The sequence below is a fragment of the Centruroides sculpturatus genome, unplaced genomic scaffold (assembly GCF_000671375.1).
Source record: "Centruroides sculpturatus isolate CEXI.00-Female unplaced genomic scaffold, Cexi_2.0 scaffold2220, whole genome shotgun sequence".
Classification (NCBI taxonomy): domain Eukaryota; kingdom Metazoa; phylum Arthropoda; class Arachnida; order Scorpiones; family Buthidae; genus Centruroides; species Centruroides sculpturatus.
Window position 1 is genome coordinate 37,152 of NW_019386468.1, and position 22,455 is coordinate 59,606.

Below are 22,455 nucleotides of genomic sequence, written 5' to 3' on the forward strand. Positions count from 1 at the left end.
TAAAAATTATAAAATTACAGTACTGTATTAAACTTTTGTTTAATTTATTAATTTTATTGATATTTAATATTAATATTAATATGTTCATTTTGTTTAATTTAAGTATCTAATTTATATACTGTACAGACGATACTAAACTCAACTTACCTGCCTAAAGTCTCCGTAGCGTAGCGCTAGATGGCAGAAATTACATATATAATAATAATAAAGTTACAATAAATTAAGTTAATATATAATTATATATACGGTATATACGGTACCTAATTTATATATAATACTGTACAAACAATACTAAACGCAATTTATCTGCCTAATCTCTCCGTAAGGCGTGGAAGGCGGAAAGTAGTTCGGCTGCCTGATGACGTTTTACCGAATTATAGTTTTTTTACTGTTTTTTTTTTACGGATACCGTAAGCAATTCTTTCGCCGTCTTATAGGAATCGTAATTATAGGAACCAATCTTATAGGGGGATCTACTGTACAATAATTTTTTTAGTGAAAGAAAATATAAAAAAAGTCAAACAAACTCAATAGTAGGTGCTTTATACATATTCCCACAATCTCTCTTTCCCCTGTATACAAATTTAAAATCACTCATCTAAATCATCGTTCTTTATTTTCTTATTAAATCGATCAGGTAGAAAAACTTGAAATTCACCCCATTCAGTGTCTTTAAGAACTACTAATTTTTTATCACCAAAGCGAGTGAATATTGTTTTAATATAATCAATTGGATATTTGTAATCAATTTCCAACTCGTTTAATTTCTTTGTTGGAGTATTTTGAAGTTTACCAATATTGTTTAGTTTTTTCAATGTCTCCATTTATATAGGAAAAAAATCAGTATAATTTATAAATATTGAAAGAGTATATTTTAAAATTTTTTGTAAGAAATCCACAACATCATTTACCGTGTTTCCCCGAAAATAAGACAGTGTCTTATATTAATTTTTGCTTTGAAAAATGCGCTAGGTCTTATTTTCAGGGAATGTCTTATTTTTTCCAGGAAGAAGAATTCACATTTATTATTGAACAAAAAAATTCCCAAGTCGAACTTAGACGAGAGTGACGTATATCCGGTGTGTCGAACTGTCGCCTTTTTATAGCGTCAACATCGCACTCGATGACCAATTAGTGTTTACTGAACCGTAGCAGTATGCAAATGTCATGTGGCGTGATTCCCGGCCGACCAATTAGCCATCACCAGCCGTAACGTTATGCAAATCTGTGATTCCCAAGCCATAGTCTTATGCAAATCATGCCGTGTGGCGTAATTGTCTGCTGACCAATCAGTGGCTGTACTTTCAAAAAGCCAACGGCCACTTTCAACCATCTGTCGATGACCGTTACGACTAAAAAAAACTTCGCTAGGTCTTACTTTCAGGGGAAGGTCTTATATTTCGCAACTCAGCAAAATCTGTGCTAGGTCTTATTTTCTGCGGATGTCTTATTTTCGGGGAAACACGGTACTTTCTCATGGGACGGATATTTTCCTGTAGTTTTTATTGTGATTATATAGCTTATATTGAATGGAATAGTTTTCTTTATGACTATATAAGTTTCTTCTTTATCTTTTTTTAAAGAAAATGCCAATTTTTCATTGATAAATATACCCACAGATAAACAAGATAGTGCTAAATTACATGTAAAGTAAATTTTACTAATGAAACCATTAGATTCTGACACATATTTTCTATTATAATTTTTTATATTACTATCATCAATAGGAAGATCGCCTGAGGTTAAATAAAATTCTACATCTTCAGCTGGTTTAAATAAATACCGAAAACCTCTTAAGATGAATAAATGGTTAATTTTCAAATAATTTTTGAGATATGATTTTGTAATCCGTGAATTTAATCAAAAACAATATTAAAATTTAATAAATTCATTTTTTTTAAATTTTTGAGGAATCGACAACCATTTACAATAATTTTTTTAGTGAAAGAAATTTCACTAAACCGTGTCATTAATTGGATTTTTTAAATTAGTTATTATTTTATTTTTTGCATCAAACCCATCATCATCATTTATGGCTAAAGCATTATTCTCAAAATATCTTTTATTCACAACATTTTTATCTTCCGTTGGATCATCGACATTACCAATTCTTTTGTTTTTTGCATTGAAAGCACCATTATACGTTTTCAGACATCTATTATCTAATATCTAAAGTTTTTTACCTTTTTCTGTTATGAAATTATTAACGTTTAAATTTAATTCATCGATATTTTTTTCTGAATTAGTTATGTCTGTTAGGTGATCTTCTTCTGATATTTTTAATTTATTAGCATTTTCTTCAGCAAAAGCTTGAAAATCTTTATTTAAATCATTGATTATTTTTTATTTATTATCAATATATTCATTGGTTGCAGCATCGTTTTCATCTATTGGATGTTTGCAATATTTTAAGATCTTATTTTGCATATCATAATTTTCACTATACGTTAATTTGAAACCATTACCCGGAGGATCTTCTTTTACTTCATCATAATAATGACCAAAAGGAAACCATGCCATTTAATTACTTTAAAGTTTTAATGGTTTCAAAAGTCCTGTTGTACATATTCATAATTCCTTCTCTTTTTTCAACTAAAACGAAATAAACTCTATACGATTTAGCAGGTGTTTCTCTCAATTGCCAAGAGAATTCAAGTTTTAAATTATCTACATTATTATAAGAGGGATGATTAGAAACATCGAAATGAATTATTGAATACAGTCTTCCATAGTTTGTATAACTTACTAAACAACCAGACTTTGTACTGTTAGTATTTAATCCTCCCGCTAAGATATCAGAACAATATCTCGAATAATCTAATTCTCCAGGTTTAAACCTAACATTATAATCTTCTGTTGGATATTTATCATTATTAATTCTTAACCAACATCTCATCATATCTAAGTTATCGAATATAATATTATTTTGATTTTGATCGTTTTCCTTTTTTTGATATTGTGGGATTACAAAAATATTTCTGATTTCATCTGTGGTAGTATTTACAATTATTGTTCCAGTAGAACAATTTTGAACGTTACTTCTAATTAATATAACAGAACACCAATTAATTTTTATATTTGATGTGGGATTTAGATATACACTGTTAAAATTAACTTGAGGAAATATAGCTTAATATGTGGTAACCAAAGTGAAATATCATATATTATAACTTTATAATTCGGATTGCTAACATCGGTATGGATTATATCATTATTTGAATTTCTCCAGAATACAAATCTAACATCGATGTTTGATATTATTTTTCTAAAGTCATTGAAAAATCCAAACATTTGTTTAATTGTTATCCACAGTTTGATCTTGTTACTGTTTTTAGTCAATATCCGTCTTTCTGTAAAACCTTCGTTATAATTTGCATTTCTCTTTAATCCTTTTAAAAAGGTCATTATTTTTTTTCCAGTTTCAAGAGATTAATCACCGGGTTCATCAAATATTAAAATTTGCTTATCTAATGATTCTGAGGTGTCAATGAAAAACAGCATATTAGTTGCTTCAGAAGTAGAATAATCTTTTCTAAAGTTTATAAGACCGTTAATGTGATGAACTAATGAGAATAATTCAATTTCTTCAATTAGTGTCTTTCCAATGTGTAATTCATATCTTGAGAATAAATTTCCAGTATTTACCAAGGTTACGTTATCACTTCCAATTAAAGAACAATCCTGCTTATTAATTTTGAGTTCTGAGCAGATATATCAACTGGAATATAAATCATATCATTTACATCTTTAATATTAAATTCATATTTCGCTGATTCCTTTTCATCGACAGTAGCTTTATCTTCTCTATGCTGTTTGTACTCAAAACTTTCGATTTCATTGTTGTAATAATTAGAAAGAGTTAAATCCCAAATCTTTTCCATTTATTAGTATAAAAATTTCTTGAATCCTGTTCCATATAAATTTTGCTTAGTTATAATATTTCTTACTTTGTTTTCCACAGTCGGAGATTTTTTACATAAAATACTTTCAAGTTTATTTTTAACAAACTGTTTCGTCTTATCCTCAACCACAGATTTTGCTTGGCTACCTATTATTTGTAATAATTTCTTACCAGCTGTTTTAATTGCATCGATAAATATATTTCCACCATAATACTTTTTACTTCGAACTAACAGTCTATGTTTGTTGTAATTCATTTAATTAGTTTAAAATTAAACGAAGAACACCTCTTTGTTTATTAAGATCAATTAAATTATTATCCTGATAAGTTATCCACATTCGAATTCTATAAATATAATGATTTCCATTGATGTCAGCAAATATGGAATTAATCTCTTCAATTTTTTATCAAACTTCCAGGTGGATGAGACGGTGTGAAAGAATAAAAAATATCACTCGTGAAATCGTTGTACTCTACTCCACTGATTACATATGTACGCAATAAATATGAATATCATCGATTCCTTTTGAAATATTTGCTATGTATTTTCCTTTCTGTTCTACATCTTCATATATCTTTGGTTCAAAACCCAATATCTCATGGAGTTTACCTTTACTCAGATCAATTTTATATCCTGGTTCTAAATGAATTATAAATCTAGGTTGTTGCAAAATGAATTCCAAACGTTATAGACGGCTCGTTTATTCCAAAGAATTTTACTAAAAAGTTATTTAGTTCTCGAAGAGTGTAATTCCCATTTTCTATTGTTACTTCATTCCACTTTGTTTTATCAAAATATCTAAAGGTATTGCTATTAAATTTTTCATAGATATTATGCCAAGAAACCCACATAGACATTGATTTCAGAGCTAATTTCGAATTATTTACTGGTATTGGATTTTTAAACTCGATTGTAAAGTCTTCTGATTTATCAGCATTTTTCGAATCTAAAACTATTAGTTTCATTTATATAAAATAAAATTCTCATTAAACTTACTCTGTTCTTGTGTAAATGAGTATAAAACTTCAATGGGGAATTTTCCTTTATTTCTTTCTACTATATATTTCATACAATAGTAACTACATCTAACAGATGTAGGATTCTGACGAAAACTAGAGTTATATCTTATTTCTTTTTTAGATGTTTTTAAATATTTTATGATTTTTTTGGAATTATCTCTCTTTTCAATCTTGCATTTTTTAACTTATATTCACCAAAAGAATCAATGAGTTTAACGAAAATATATTTAAGATCATTATAACAAACCCAGTGTGTGCCATCTCCAGTTAAAACATCTAAATTATTTATACCGTTTTCAAATTTTCTAATTGTTTTTGGTAATAGATCAATTGTAAACACACCTCTTAAACCTTTTTCATTTTTTATATTATCATTTATCGTCTCGTTGGATATTCCCAATTCTGAATCATTCCTTTCCCCCTTAATTTGAAATTTGGCCGTATTGGACCTGAAGGGCCTTTTGTAAAAAGGTGGTCGCCAATTTTTTTTATTACATCCTGATCCAGTTACTTTATCTAAAGCTTTTTTGGCTCCTCATCCTGCAGCGCCTGATAAAACTCCCGTAGCCAAAGTGGTTAGAACAGGAATTAAAAACGGTAAGAAGCCTTCATTCTTTTTAAATTGTGTTTTACTTATTTTTATTTTTTTTCCTTCATTAATATTTTTTATTTGAGTTTTTGTTAAAAACATATCATGATTAGAAGGATTAGATTTATCAATTTGTAATTATATTTCTTCTTCATTCTTAAAGGCTGATTTTAATTTATTTTTTTGAGATTCACTAAGATAGATTCTAACCTTAATATAATTACTCATTTAATTAGATAAAAATTTTGGATAATATTTTTTCACTGTATCAGTTGTTACTTCTCCTAAATTTAATAATAGATCTAGAATTTCAACAATTTTATTATATACTTTCTTATTTCCTCCTAACAGCTTATTAGTTAATTTTTCTAATTTACTAACTAATCCTTCTCCACTAATTTTAAATGATTGTGAAGCAAACTTTAAAACCTCTAATTTTTCTCTATAAAGTTTAAATAAATCTAAATCAGACTGATACAAGTTTAACTTATCTTCTAGTGCTTTTCTTTAAAAATCATCTGTAGATTTCTTTAATTTTCTATTCACTTTTGCTTTAAATGAACCTAATAATTTCGTTCTTCTTTCAGCTTTTTCAAGCATTTCTTCTATTTCATTAGGTTTATTAACTAATTGTGATGGTAAAATAAAACTATTTTGCTTTAAATTCGAAACATCTAATCCTTCATCTAAGTTTTCTACAGTATATCTATACTTCTTTTTTGTTGTTTCAACTAAAGTTGATTCTGCATCAGGAAGTTCAGGAAATGATGAATCAATAGTAAAAGGAATTGTTATATTATAAATAGCATCTTCAATTGCTTTTAAATCTTGTCTTACATCTTGAATAGGAACCTCTAATTTCTCTGTAACTGGTTAATGAAACTCTGAAAGACTTTTTTTATATTTTACTGTACCAAATATTTGTTCTTCATTCTTCTTTCTTAGTGCTCTGTTTTGATTAGCTAAAGTAAGTAACGCTTTCTTTGTCTTCTCATCTATTTACTAAGCTAAAAAAATTAGCTCAAGCTGAAATAGCATTTAGCTCAAGTTAAATGTCATTTAGCTCAAGAATTAAGCTCAACCTGAAATTTTTTTTAAACAAATAAATGATTAAGATAAAAGATTATACAAAATTTATACAAAACCAGATAAATATAAAGATCCTAATCAAAATCCATTATTACCTAAACATCCATTCAGTCTCTTAATCGTTGGTCCGTCAGGATGTGGAAAAAGAAATCTCTTGTTAAATCTAATTTATGATCAACTGAATTTTGATGCTTTATATGTGTGTGCTACAGATATTAATAAACCAAAATATGAAAAACTTATAGAAAACTGAACTGAATTTGATGAGTTGGAAGAAGAAAATATATTGAGCGTAAAATATAAAAAGTTATTACAGTTATTTGAAAAATTTAAAAAGGAATCGTTATTTTTTTCCAGCATAGAGGATATGTTTGATGTGGATAGTTTAGATCCATCGATAAAGAATCTGAGTATTTTTGATGATTGTATTATTGAAAAAGATCGATCTAAAATTGTAGATTTCTTTATAAGAGGAAGGAAGAAAAATGCTTCAATTATTTACGTATCTCGATCCTTTTATTCTACACCAATTAACATAAGAAGAAACTGTAATTATATTATTTTCTTCAAGATTCAAGCCAGCGAAATTAAACAAATAATTAGAGAAATAGATAGAACATTTTGTATAAATTTATATAGTAAAGCTACTCAAAAACCATACGATTTCTTTATGCTAGATCTTAAAAACCCAAAGATAAAGTATCGACGTAATTTTACTCCTTTATAAAATGAAGAATACTTAGAAAAGAAAATATATGTTTACAGAAAGAGTTATAATGATTATTATATAATTAATGTATCATTAACAGTTGGAAAATTTATATTAATGCTTCAGGTCTATCCGCGTTTGTTATAGTTCCATTAGCAGTATTAAGCTTGGGAGCTGGAATAATTGAAGTTATAGATAAATCGTTAAAACTTTCGGAAAAAAAAGAGGAATACAAGCAAGCATTTAAATTTTATAAACAGTTATTTAATCTATTCAAAGCTGGGAGCATATTAGAATCTGACGTGTATTTAAGAGAAAAACAGTTTATTAAAAATATGAAATATTTTCCATTAGAGAAATATATAAAAAAAGCACAACTGAATGGATATAAATTTTTGAATAAATAAATGAAGAGAGGAAAAAATGTTGTTAATGAAATGATAAACATATTACCGTTTGTAATGCATTTACGTGGTCATTCATTTACGGGTGCGGGAACTCAACTATTATGGCGTAAAACTAGATTAAATCCTGATTTATCCTACAAGTCATGTAGTAAACCAATAAACGAAGTAGATGAAACTGCATATAGACATGATATTTGTTATTTGAAAAATAAAGATACAAAAACTAGAACCGAAATCTGTGATAAAAATACGTTAAATGAATTATATGCTATAGAAAACCCCTCACTTATAGAAAGAATAGATAGAAAAATTGTTAAACCAATCATTAGTGCAAAGAAGAGATTCGGCCTTGGAATTTCTCCCTATATAAATGCTATATATTGTTTAAAGTGTAAAAAGAAATCAAAAACAAATAATTTTATAGAATCAAGANTTGTTAAACCAATCATTAGTGCAAAGAAGAGATTCGGCCTTGGAATTTCTCCCTATATAAATGCTATATATTGTTTAAAGTGTAAAAAGAAATCAAAAACAAATAATTTTATAGAATCAAGAACAAAAAACAATAAACCTATAGCGAAAAAAATGTGTGCTGTTTGTGGTACTAAGAAAGATGATTTTTTATGAGTTCGATCAATGATGTTTATTATAATCCAGAAACTGGTTACTGTTCTATCAATGAATTACAAAGAAAGACTGGTTTACCTAGAAAAGTTATTAAAGAATTTTTACATCAACAGGATAAATATACTAAACATAAACCAATTACAAGAAAATTTAGTAGAAGAACTTATGTTTCTCACATTGATGATCAATGGCAAGCAGTTTCAGTGGATATGCAAAAATTTAAAAGATATAATAATAATACTAATTATATATTATCTGTTATTGATATATATATAATAAATACGCTTGGGCTATTCCAATTAAAAAGAAAACGGGTGAAAAAATATCTAAAGCATTTGCTAAAATATTTAAGGAAAGATCACCAGAAAAGCTACAAACATTTAAGGGAGTGAGTTTATTAATAAAGTGACGCAACAGTTGTTCAAAGATAATAATATCCATTGGTTTACTACAGAAAATATAAAAATAAAATGCTCAGTAGTCGAAAGATTTAATAGAACTCTAAAGACGAAAATGTGGAATTATTTTACTGCTAACAATACTAAAAAATAGATAGATGTTTTAAATAAATTAATTAAAAATTATAATAACTCTTATCATAGATCAATAAAAATGACTTTTGTAGAAGCGAGTATAGAAGATAACGAATCGAAAGTTTATAATAATCTATTTAAAAATTGTATCTGAATCTCCTAAATATAAAGTAGGTGATACAGTCAGAATATCTATATATAAACAACCATTTAAGAAAAGTTATTTACCCTCTTTCACAGAGAAAATATTTATAATATCTATAGTGTTAAAAACGGATTCAATTACTTATCGAATTAAAGATTTAAATACCGAAGATATTAAAGAAACTTTTTATGAAAATGAGTTAGTGAAATCTGATAAATAGGATAAAGTTTATAAGATAGAAAAAATAATTAAAAAGAAATTAAATACAGTGAAAACTGCTTAGGCGACCACCTGCATTCGACTAGCACCTGTCAAAACAGGCAAAAATTTCTGGCACCGAATAGTTTATCCATAGAGTCTTCATATAAGTTACCCGTATTAAACGACCACCTGTGTAACGCGACCGCGGGCACCGACTTTTGGTCCGAAACAACATACAACACCTGTAATAAGCGACCACTTTCGCAAATGTATCTAGTCTAAACTATTCTTCGAACCCATCTCAACAACGTTTCCACTTACTAATATAATGAATTTAGTCTAAACTCGTTCGAACCCATCCCGGGCACTTCTCCCACCCTTGAAATTAGGGGCAGCTGTTAATAAATTAGTCTAGCGACAAAGGAAATTTATTTCAGTTTGTTAGAAAATCTCTGAAAAACGAAACAAATGCAGTGCTGTCGTTAGAAAATCGTGTTAAAATTATCGGAGAAAGTGAAAATAATTTATCACAATGGCAATTAATGGTGAAGTTTAACTGTGAGAAAACGAAATTTATTTTACCGTAGACCTACAGTATTTTCCTTGGGGGTATAAAATATTGTACACGATACAATTAATCGGCTGATCTCTTTGTTTGATAAAATTTTTTATTTATTTATTATTTATTTATTATTTATTTTTTTATTTTTTATTTTTTGAAGCTTTTATACAGTACATGTGCAATAAATAGTTTTTGTATCAACCTACTTTATTTCTGTGATATTTTTAGAAAAATAATATTCAAGTAATTTTCGCACGCAAAATATTCAAAAATAAATAAACGCATTAATGCAAAAATCAGTTTTACAGGCAACCTTTCTTTTTCGAATGTAATGAAATCGTATTATGAGAAAAAATAAGAAAATCGTTTTATTATTAATTAATAATTTTTCTTACTGTACTTAAGAAAATATTAAATATTAAAAAACACAGTATTTTTAAAGTTAAAATAAGATTAAATTAACGAATACCAAAACTAAAATTATGTAGAGATACTACTTGCTTGTATATCGATGACGTAATACACGTAACTGAGGAGCGAAAACGTAAACAACCGAGTTGAATTAATTAAGCCGGAAAGAAGAAAGTGTGCATTATAATCGAAAAAATGCGACTATTGTATTAATTTTTAAAATATTGGTATTAAATCTGTCTTATAAAATCACGATGACTCTTGTAAATCGAGTTATCCGATAAGAATAAAATACAATACTGTACCAATACAGCTCTATCGTTGAGGAAATTCGCTTATTTTTCCTCATCTCGACTTTTGCTTAGTAGAAATGGCTAAAAAGTGCGCAAAATACGTACGGAAATACGTTATTACAGGAATACCTGTATTGGACGACCACCTGTCTAAAAGACCACTTTTTGAAAGAACCGTGGAAGGTCGCCNGCGGCGTTGCCGCAAAAGATAGAATTCAACCAACTTTTGCGGCACGAGAAAAGCGCCACAAAATCGACTTCTGCGGCGAGAAAAAGTGACGTCATTCTGCCGCTTTTCCTTGCCGCGCCGCATGTGTGCATCCGGCTTTATACTTTTATAAAGCTGTCTATAATGAAAATTAATTAACTAAGGATTTTTTTGCCCGGCCCGGGTGTGGCCGAGTTATCCGGAGTGACGGGATATCGAGAGCCGAGTTTTCGAAGTTCTACTGTATTAACATTTTTTATTATGACATCACTGATGATGTCATTATACTTGTAACGATACACTGCGCATGTCACAAGTGATACGATTATAGTGGTTGAAATTGCGCATGTCACTAGTGATATGGTAAGGAATAGCACAGACACGTTGTATATGAACTGAACGGTATTTATACTAACCACTTTTTTGTCATCAATATTGATGGTGTGGTTTCATTTAGTATCATTTCTCTATTCTCGTAATTTGAATATTTTAATCAAATTTGGTATATTGATTAATTAGAATATGAACAAATAAATTACTTAGTAAAATGTTAAGTAAAAAATAATTAAGTGTTTTTATTAAATAAACACATCATTTCCTTAAAAATTTTTTTATTTTTAAACACGTCATCAGCAACTTCCTCTACATTCTTATCAGCTAAACTTTTTCTTTATGAAGCAAAGGTCAACTTCCTCTACGTTTTTATCAATTTAAATAAACAGTTGTTTTTATGAAGAAAATTTTTTCCTTATTAAATGAAGCAGTGCAAATGTTGTAAAATAAATAAACCATTCGAAGAATATAGTAAAGATAATAATTCTAAAGATGGATATTTTATATGGTGTAAAGGTTGTACTAGTGAATACTATAAAAATTATTATACTAAAACCAAAGACATAAAACAAGAATTAATAGAATGTGAATGTGGTAAAAAAATTTCTAAATTATACTTAGACAAGCATATGAAAAATGATATCTATAGAAGGCGATTAAATAAAATTAAAAAGTGTAGTGATTGTAAGGAGGAAAAATCTTTAGATGAATTTCACAAAAATAAAAGGAATACTGATGGATATGCTTATATTTGTAAAACGTGTTTATTGTTGAAAAAATATTGATTGTTTTTTTTTTCCTCTTAATAAATGGAACAATCACTAACTCTTCGTGAATTGCATCAATTTTGTAAAGATAATAATTTTAGAGGATATTCAAGATTAAGGAAAGCAGACTTAATTGATTTTATATAAAGATATAAATTTAGTAATATATTTAACTTTCATGATGATGTAATAACAATACCAAAACAACCAAGAAAAAAATATATTTAATTTTCATGAAAATATTATAACAAAACCAAGAGAAACACAAAAATTAAGTGAAATATTCAACTTTCATGAAGATATTTTTTCAAAACCTAGAAAAGAAAGAGAAAAGCAAATAAAATGTGACGTCTGTAATTATTACTATAAACCAACCCATGAGGATCTTCATATTAAAGAGAGAGAACATAAGAATGCTTTATACATTAGTGAAGGTATCCAAGAGATTGAGACAGCATTTAAATCAAGATTAAAAACGTATTCGATTAATAATATATTTAATCTTATCTTACAAAGTGATTTTTTAGAAGATGTGAGAAACATAATTATTATAAAGATAAAAAAGATACTGAAAGAAATAGACTTGAAAGTAAATTTTAAATTTTTCTGTGAGTATCAAAGAAAAAATGAGGTCAAGGGCTTTTCATTTAAAACTGAGAATGAGATTATTCTAAAAACAACAGATTTGAATGCTTTTTATGATAAAGTGATTGATAAACTAATAAGAGAAATAGATAAATTTGAAGCAAAAGGATCTGGATGGACTTAAATAGAAATAATTAATTTAGAGCCAAGAATCAATAAATATGTTCCATTTAGAGGATCATCCTACATTCAATTACCAAAACAAATCAAAAATAAGAAAGCTGTATTCAATATTAAGAATGAAAATCAAAAATTTGTTTTGCTTATTGTATCGCTGCATATTTAAATCCAGTAGGTAGAAACAATCATAATCCTGGTCGAGTTAGTAATTATAATATAAAGTTAATTAAAGAAGAACTCAAAGTAATCAAATCACCTCTCTCTTTACAAGATATAGGGAAATGTGAAAAAAGATTAAATAAATCAGTGAATGTTTATAGTTATGAAGAGCACTGTATGATGATCAAAGGAGAAAAAATAAATAGCTATGAAATATATCCTCTAAGAATAACAAAAAATAAACTAGATAAGCATGTAAATTTGTTATAGTTAAAAAATGAAAAAAAATCACATTACTGTTTGATAAAGGATCTATCTAGATTAGTTAGATCACAAATCACAAAACATACAATAGAGATTTATATATGCGAAAGATGCCTAACATACTACAATTCAGTAGAACAATTAACGAATCATGATATCGATTGTAAAGAAAAAAAAAATGGGGAAGATTGAAATGAATGGAGGAAGTATTTGGTTTGAAAACTTTAACAAATCATTGAAAATTCCATTTGTGATATATGGTGACTTTGAATGTCTAACTAAGAAAATGGAAACATTTTAACCAGATTCATCTAAGTCTTATACAATGAAATATCAACATCATAAATCAATGAGATTTTCTTATTACATAAAGTATGTACAGTACATGGGGAATATAAGGAACCAATTGTATACAGAGGGCCTGATGCAGTAAAAAAGTTTTTAGAGATGTTAAAAAATGAAGTTGAAGAAACTGGAGAGATATACTGTATAAAGATATTAAACCAATAAATATGACTGCAGAAGATGAAGAACATTTTCAAAATACTAATATCTGTCATATTTGTGATGGGGAGATATATGATGATGATGATGATGATAAAGTTAGAGACCATGATCATTTGACTGGGAAGTACAGACGACCTGCTCATAATCAATGTAATTTACATTATAAAAACCCTAACTTTATACTAGTGTTCATTCATAATCTAACTGGATATGATGCTCATTTATTTGTTAAAGAACTTGGATATGATGAACAGAAAATTGATTTGATACCAAACAATGAGGAGAGATATATTTCATTTAGTAAGAAAATTGGAAAAATCAAACTTAGGTTTATAGATTCATTTAAATTTATGGCAAGTAGTATTGATAAACTCTCTAGTAATTTGAAAAAAAAACAGTTCAGAGAAACATCTAAGTTTTTTCGTAATCACCTATTAGATTTAGTTATAAGAAAAGGTGTTTATCCATATGACTATATGGATTCGTGGGAAAAATGTGAAATGGATAAACTTCCTCCAAAACAAGAGTTCTATAGTACATTAAATGAATGGGATATAACGGATAAAGATTATAAACATGCCAAACATGTTTGGGAGTCATTTAAGATTAGAAATATGGGTGAATTTTCTGATCTATATGTGAAAACAGATGTTTTAATACTAGCAGACATCTTTGAGAATTTTAGAAATGTATGCATGAAAACTTATAAATTAGATCCAGCATGGTATTTCCCAGCACCTGGATTATCATGGGATGCTATGTTGAAAAAAACAGAAGTTAAATTAGATCTAATAGCTGATTATGATATGATTTTGATGTTGGAAAAAAGAATAAGAGGTGGAATATCCCAGTGTTGTAACAGATATGGAAAGGCAAATAACAAGTATATGAAGAATTATCATAAAAACAAGGAATCTAATTATTTAATGTATCTAGATGCTAATAATTTATATCAATGGGCTATGAGTCAATATTTACCTTATGGAGGATTGAATGGTCTTTTTTAATGATCAATGGAATGGAAAAACGAATATTTCTCTTGAAGAGAGTGAAAAAATCCTAATGAAAATTCCTGATGACAATGAAAAAGGATATATATTAGAAGTTGATCTGGAATATCCCAAAGAATTACATGATTATCATTCTGATCTACCTTTAGCTCCAGAGAACAGAATACCAGATGGATCAAAACAATCTAAATTATTAACCACATTATATGATAAAAAGAAGTATGTGCTTCATTATAAAAATCTTAAACAATATTTAAAAATGGGGATGAAACTTAAAAAGATACATAGAGTATTAGAATTCAAGCAATCAGATTGGTTAAAGAAATACATAGACCTGAATACTGAAATGCGAACCAAAGCAACTAGTGATTTTGAAAAGGACTTTTATAAATTAATGAACAACTCTGTGTTTGGAAAGACAATGGAAAATATAAAAAATCGTGTTGACATAAGATTATGTTGTAACTCAAAAAAAGTAGAAAAATTAATCGCTAAGCCGAACTTTAAACATCGAACCATATTTACTGAAAACCTATGTGCTATTCATATGTATAAGAAAAAAATAGTCCTTAATAAACCTATCTATGTGGGAATGAGCATATTAGATCTTTTGAAGCAATTGATGTATGATTTTCATTATAATGTGATGAAACCTAAATACAGAGATAACATAAAACTGTTATATCAGGATATGGACAGTTATATATATGATATAAAAACAAATAATATTTATCAAGATATGAATGGAATGATCGATTACTTTGATACATTCGATTATCCTGAGAATAATCAACATGGTATACCGAAAGTTAATAAGAAGGTGTTAGGTAAAATGAAGGATGAAAATAATGGAAAAATAATGAGAGAATTTGTTGGTTTAAGAGCAAAAATGTATGCCTTAAAAGTAGAAGATCAGGTTACAAAGAAATCAAAAGAAGTAAAGAAATGTGTTGTTAAAAATAGGATATCATTTGATGATTATAAAGACTGTTTGTTTAATAAAACAGAGCATTCCGAACAATAAATCTAGTTAGAAGCAACAAACATGAACTTTATTCAATAGAAGTTAACAAGAAAGTGTTATCACCACATGGTGATAAGAGACATATATTGGAGGATGGAATTAACACATTAGCATTAAAATATAATTTTTTTTTTATATAAATGGATATAAGAATAAAAAGAGCTGTTGATTGGGATGGTTTTTCTAAACGAGAGAATTTAACAGAAGATCTAATAAGAGATTTTAAAGATGAAGTTAACTAAGATTTGATTTCTATATATCAAAAGTTATCTGAACGTTTCATAAGAGAATTTAAAGATAAAGTTAATTGGGATTCAATATCTCATAATCAAAAATTGTCTGAATTTTTTATTAATGAATTTATAGATAGAGTTAACTGGAAAAAAATACCAGAACATCAAATTCTCACTGAAAATTTTATAAGACAACATAAAGATAAGGTTAATTGGAAACCAGGGCTGTGAAGTCGCGTAAAAATCTATCGACTCCAATTCCGACTCCGATTCCGACTTTTCCTTACCAATTTGACTCCGACTCTGACTCTGGATAAAACACCAAAACTCCACGACTTCGACTTCGACTACGACTCCATAGCCCTGCCAGGGCTGTGGAGTTGCGTAAAAATCTACTGACTCCGATTCCGACTCCGACTTCATCTTTTCCTTACCATCCGACTCAGACTCTGACTTCTACTCCAGCTAAAACACCAAAACTTCAGGACTCCGACTCCGACTCCACAGCCCTGTTAGAAACTCATCTCTACTTATCAAATATTATCTTCAGAATTTATTCAAGAATATGAAAATAAAGTGGATTGGGAAGCTATATCTCGATTTCAACATTTAGATAATGACTTTATTAGAAAAAATGCTTTTAAATTTAATTTAAATTCACTTTTAGAACATCAAACCCTCTCNAGATATCAAACCATATCAGAACAATTACGCGAAGACTTAGATCGATTAAATGTATAAAACTGGAAAATAGTTGTTAAACATCAAGAATTATCTGAAGATTTTATTATAAAACATAAAAATAAAATTGATTGATGTGATGTGATTTTAAAAAAAGGTTTCTCCAACGAATTTATTGAAAATAATTATAAAAATATAGTTGTTTCATTGTTGGCAAGAATTTGTAATAAATAATCCTATATAAATGGAGATTGAGTTGGTATTAATTCACAATGGTGGGAAAGTAAGAAATTATTATATTTGGAAGGGTGGAAGGGGGTATTTACATATCATTGATTATGTTGATAGATAGTTAAATCTTTTCCTATATAAATGGAGACATTGAAAAAACTAAACAATATTGGTAAACTTCAAAATACTCCAACAAAGAAATTAAACGAGTTGGAAATTGATTACGAATATCCAATTGATTATATTAAAACAATATTCACTCGCTTTAGTGATAAAAAATTAGTAGTTCTTAAGGACACTGAATGGGGTGAATTTCAAGTTTTTCTACCTGATCGATTTAATAAAAGAAATAAAGGATGAGGATTTAGATGAGATGTGTGATTTTAAATTTGTTTATAAGGGAATGACAGATTGTGGGAATATGTATAAAGCACCTATTATTGAGTTTGTTTGACTTTTTTTATATTTTCTTTCACTAAAAAAATTATTGTGAATGGATGTCGATTCCTCAAAAATTTTAAAAAAATGAATTTATTAAAATTTAATGTTGTTTTTGATTAAATTCACTGATTTTAAAAAACCTTAAATTTTGTGTGTGGGGCAGAACATACATTTATATACTACTGATAAGCCCTGCAAATTGTCATACCCTATTTAAGTTATCTAATTCTGTCTAATTCATAGTCATGGGCAAAAAGCGTTGTTTATTATTACTGTATTATTATTAGACTTTATTACAGTACAGCCCTCTAAGCCTGCTGGATACTTGCAAACCAGATGTTCATAAGTTCTATAGAGATGAATTTATATGTTTTTTTTTTTTTTTGTAAAAGTTGGCAGTTAATGTGACACTCTATTCCCGCTCAAAGAGCACTAAGAGAGTTACAAGAGTGTATATTTGGTTCCAAAAATGACTCACCAGCGCATAGGGAGGCTACCCATTTGGTAGTCTGTGGGACAATAGCGTGTAATATACCGAGAAGGGATAGAGAAGTAGAAGTATCATTAAGCCTCTGAGCATTCCGTGTACAAATAGCGTAAAGCCTGGTAACCACATGCGGCAACGGACGACGGAACTCGTCGACAGAAACAGTTGCCGTTCCGTCGTCTTTCCGTGTCTCGTGTATTCACATGCGGATATTACCCTACAATTGAAACGCGCCATCTGCCAGCCGTAAATATAAACAAGCTACTACAGTAGGCAGGCCACGTGCCAGTAGTCGAAGATGGCGTCTACCTGGATTGCTTTGTTATATCAATTAAACTTTTTAAGTTTGCTTTCGATCTTATCGCAAATAAAAAAACCTGAAAAACGAATAATTTGTATAGGAATAATATTCTAAATCGTCGAAAGTTAGGAATATCGAATACTTTCGTCCCTGAATCACGCTTACTCCATTCCCAATACTTTACGCAGTAAGTGTATTTGACATTAATATTTAAATCGGATAGTAATATAGCGTATAAATGAAATATATTAGCGTATTAGTGTACAAATAAAGCTTTTTAGCTTAACGACCGCCATCGTTCGAACGCTATCGTCCCACGTGATCTTTATGACGACATTGCTAAACAGTCTTCCTATTGGTCTAATTTTTACCTTGACGCTTTCTGTCGCGGCAAAAGTTGAAAATTTTCAACTTCGTATTCCGTCGACGTCGACGGCAAAAGTGACGTCATTTTGCCGTTCCGTCGACCGTTTCCGTCGTCCGTTGCCGCATGTGGGTACCACGCTTAATATACTAAACAAAATAAAAATAGAGGACTAAAGCTGAATTTGTATACAAGAATAATTACTATATTATTATTATTATTTATTTATTTACTTTTACTGTTTTGGTAATTTTACTGTTTTTATTATTTTTATTTTATTTTATTATTATTATTTATTATTTATTTTCTTATTATTATCACTATTATTATATTTTATTTTTTTTAATTTTANAATTTTTGGGTATTTGGACTGCCGAAATAAGGAATATATTCAAAATTATATTTTTACTTCTATTGTTTAATATTATTATTTTTATTTATTTATTTATTTATTTTAATCAAAAAAATATATATGTATATATAAGTAACATAAACAAATATAAAATATAATAAGTTATAAATAGACGAAATCAGTAGCAAGTAGTAGGTAGGTTCAGATCTAGAGAACAGAGTGCACTAAATTATACAAAGTGCAGTAAGGACAGGAGGAAGGGTATTTATCTAGTTTGGTCCATATTTTTTGAAGCTTTCTATTATACAACGTTTGAAGATCATAAGATCGTCTTCGTTCTGTGTGAGTTCGCTTAGTGCCATGGGCAAGGTAATCAATTTGTTTGTGAAGTGCGTAATAAGTTGCTTCCGCCAAGGGTCGAAAAGAGCACAATCATATATTATGTGTTTTACAGTGTCAGGTACATTATCTCCACAGTTACAGTTCGGTTGATTTATAATTTTGAATCTAGTTAGATAATTATTGAATTTGCCATGTTCTGTAAATATTTGTGTTAGCCGAAAATCGTGGGTTATTATTTTGCAGTTGTGTCTACTTTCTAATTTCGGGAAAAACTTGTGTGTGATCTGTCCTTTATTATCTTCATGCCAACGAGTTTGCCATGTCTTGATCGACAAATGCTGAAGATGTAAACGAGCGAATGCCACAGGTATGTCACTGTATTTAATTGTGTAATGTAGATAAGCGGTTGTGGCAAGTAAATCGGCAAGCTCGTTGCCACCACAACCTGAATGCCTTTTTATCCAAGAGATTTGTGTGTTGTGTTTGGTGTAACTTGCTTTAAAGAGTAGGTAAGTATTATAGCATAGTTTACTGCTAACTTTAGGTGTACTCATGATTTTAATTGATACATTAGAGTCTGTACAGATGAGTGTGTCATTATATTTATATTTTAGAATGTATCTTAGTGCATGATTGATGGCTAATATTTCTGCCTGTGTTATTGTGCAATGATTTTCTAGCTTACATGTTGAACATTGGAGTAGTTTATTATCCTTGATGTGACAGAAACCAGCCTCCACACCATTTTTTGATTTGGAGCCGTCAGTATATATAATAAAGCGTTTGTTAGAAGTGTATTTGACTACTGCTTGTGCATGTGTGTATGAGGGGAGAGGGAGGGCGCGGAAATCGGCTGGGGAGTCTATTTCATAATGTTTTGCATTTATGAGTAGTCTGTTTGTTTTTATTGTGTTGTTTAGTTCCATTTTACTTTTTATGAGAATGTCTATAAGAATTTTATTGGATATTACTAATGTTGACTCTCTTGAAATCGTTCTGTATCCTTTAATCATTTTAATGCAGATTTTCCTTTGAAATTTTAATAATTTTTCACGGAGATATTTGCGATTTAGCGCATGACCGCACACCTGGCATGCGTATGTTAGTTGTGGGAGGAGGACATCTTCAGAGATATTGTCTATTGTGTTTGAATTTAAACCCCAACGTAAGGTAGCGACTCTGTGTAGCATTAGCAGCATCTGCTCAGCTTATTGTATTTTTGTATCTGTATGGTTTTTCCAAGTGAGTTTTGAGTCAAGAGTGCAACCCAAGTATTTAATATTTTCGTGATATTTTAAATATTTACATTGTAGTCTTAACATAGGTTTATTGTGCTTACCCGCTTTGTGTATTAGCATTAACTTAGTTCTATCTGTATTAAATGTAATTTTGCACTCTTCCCCCCAGTTTTCAATTTTACGAAGGATTGATTTTGCTTTGTTTTCTAGCGCTTTAATGTTTTCAGCAACGACTGTTACAAGAGAGTCATCAGCAAAGCAAAACAGTTCGCAATATGCTGGTAGTTTGATATCGAATATTGTGTACATTAGGATGTTCCAAAAGCCTGGCCCACAGGCAGAGCCTTGGGGGCAGCCTAGGGAGACATTCCTGATATAAGTGTTATTGTTGTGCTTTAGTGTTGTGCATCTGTTTTTAAAGTAACTGACTGTCAGATCATATAAGTTTATTGGGCAGTTATATCTACGTAATATGTGAAGTATCTTGGGAATCCAGGCACGATCAAACGCCGCAGAGATATCAAGGGATATCACTAAACAGTAATCTTTATTATCTTGACTATTTTTAATTATTTTGGTAACTGCAGATAGGGCGTCTACAGTACTACTTTGCGGGGTAAAACCAAATTGTTTTCTATTAAGTGTGTTATTTTTGTGAAGGTGATAATTAATTCTGTTTATTAGTAATTTTTCCAAGATTTTTCCCATAACTGGTAAGAGACTGATCAGCCTGTAGTTTTTGGGTTCACTGAGAATTTGGATGCCGGGTTTTGGAATTAATTTGCATATTGCCATCTTTCAGGTATTTGGAAAGATAGCTCGTTGTAAACAGCTATTGTAGATATTGTGCAAGATATCAGGAGTTATTTGGAATATGTGCCTTACTGTCTCTGGAAGAATCCCATCGTGCCCAGGTGCCTTTTTGTTTTGAAGTGTTTTTATTACATTTTGGACCGCATATATCTGAAACAGGGAGTCATTATCCCCATGATAAGGTTGATTAATGCAGAGACGAATTGAGCTATGGCTGCTATTGTCGGTGTTTTGCTCATTCTCGGGAAAGACTAGTCAAGTATTGTTTTTCTTCATCCTCGCTAGTCATACATTTATTTCCATATTTATTCTTTAATAATACAGTTTGTTGGTTGATATTGCTTTGGTGTTTTAGAAATTTATATACTTTGCCCCACGGGTTCTGATTTCCTACATCAGTACAGAATTCTTTCCAAGAGTGTGCTTTGGATTGTTTAATCAATATCTGGTACTTATTCCTTAGCTGGGTATATGCTTGTCTTAGTGTCTCTCGCTGGGATTGTTGTTTGCAGCGTTGGTATTTTTGCCTCGCGTTATTTAATAGTCTTCTCTGTAGGGTTAGTTCGCTAGTCCACCAGGGAAGTGATTGCTTCTGTTTGGTGTATGTAGGGATATTTTTATCACAGCAATGTATGATTTTCTTTGTGTATTCCTTGACTATTTCGTTAATGGGCAGGTCTAATTGTAAATTATGTCTAATGCTTTGAGCTTTATTATTGTAATCCAAGTTAAAGTTATCCCAATTTGCCTTGTGTATATTATATTTTTTAGTTATTGCTGTGTTCCTTTGATGTTGTTTTCCTGAAAAGACCAAATGTAATATATCTGTGTCCTGATAGTGTTTCTGTTAGTAGTGTTGACCAATCTGTAATATGCTGGCCTATGTTCCCCAGTAGTTAGTGTGAGGTCGATATGATTAGAACCTTGGTGGTTATAGAAAGTAGGTGGGCCTTTAGTGTTTTGTAATGTGATGTTGTTGTTCAGTATGAATTCAAGAACTGCTATGCCACGGCCGTTTTCCACTCTGTTCCACCAGGCTGTAGATCTGCAGTTTGAGTCTATTCCTATTAGTAGTGGGTAGTTTGCTTTTGTTATAAGGTATTTTATGTTTGGAATCTGCTCATTAACATTGCCACTTGGTTGAAAATAAGTGGAGTTTATTAATAATTTTGAATTATTAATTTCCAAATAAACTGTGGTCATTATCTCATTGCTGAGCTCTTCTATTAAAGTAGCCCGAAGTTCAGGGTTGCAAACAACAATGGCTGTGTATTGATTCTTTGTGTGTACTTTGAATCGCTGGGGAAAGCCCTTGATCTGATCTGTATGGTATGGTTCTTGAATTATTGCTATATCTGTATTGTTTTCTGTGATATATTTTACCAGGTGGTCTGTAGCTCTAGATCCTCTATCTAAGTTGATTTGTATGAAGTTAATTGAGTTTTTCT

The 22,455-nt window shown here is 29.5% G+C and overlaps 2 protein-coding genes across 2 annotated transcripts; both read left to right on the forward strand.

Annotated features, from left to right (window-relative positions):
- Positions 1 to 13,495: 13,495 nt before the first annotated feature.
- LOC111615072 lies at positions 13,496 to 14,433 on the forward strand. The gene is made up of 2 exons (XM_023356448.1): positions 13,496 to 14,373; positions 14,427 to 14,433. The coding sequence occupies exons 1-2, from the start codon at positions 13,496 to 13,498 to the stop codon at positions 14,431 to 14,433; spliced, it is 885 nt and encodes a 294-aa protein (XP_023212216.1).
- An 88-nt stretch (positions 14,434 to 14,521) lies between these two features.
- On the forward strand, positions 14,522 to 15,524 carry LOC111615073. Its single transcript, XM_023356449.1, has 2 exons — positions 14,522 to 15,371; positions 15,417 to 15,524. Exons 1-2 carry the CDS (start codon positions 14,553 to 14,555, stop codon positions 15,522 to 15,524), a joined length of 927 nt encoding a protein of 308 aa, XP_023212217.1. The 5' UTR covers positions 14,522 to 14,552.
- The last annotated feature ends 6,931 nt before the right edge of the window (positions 15,525 to 22,455 follow it).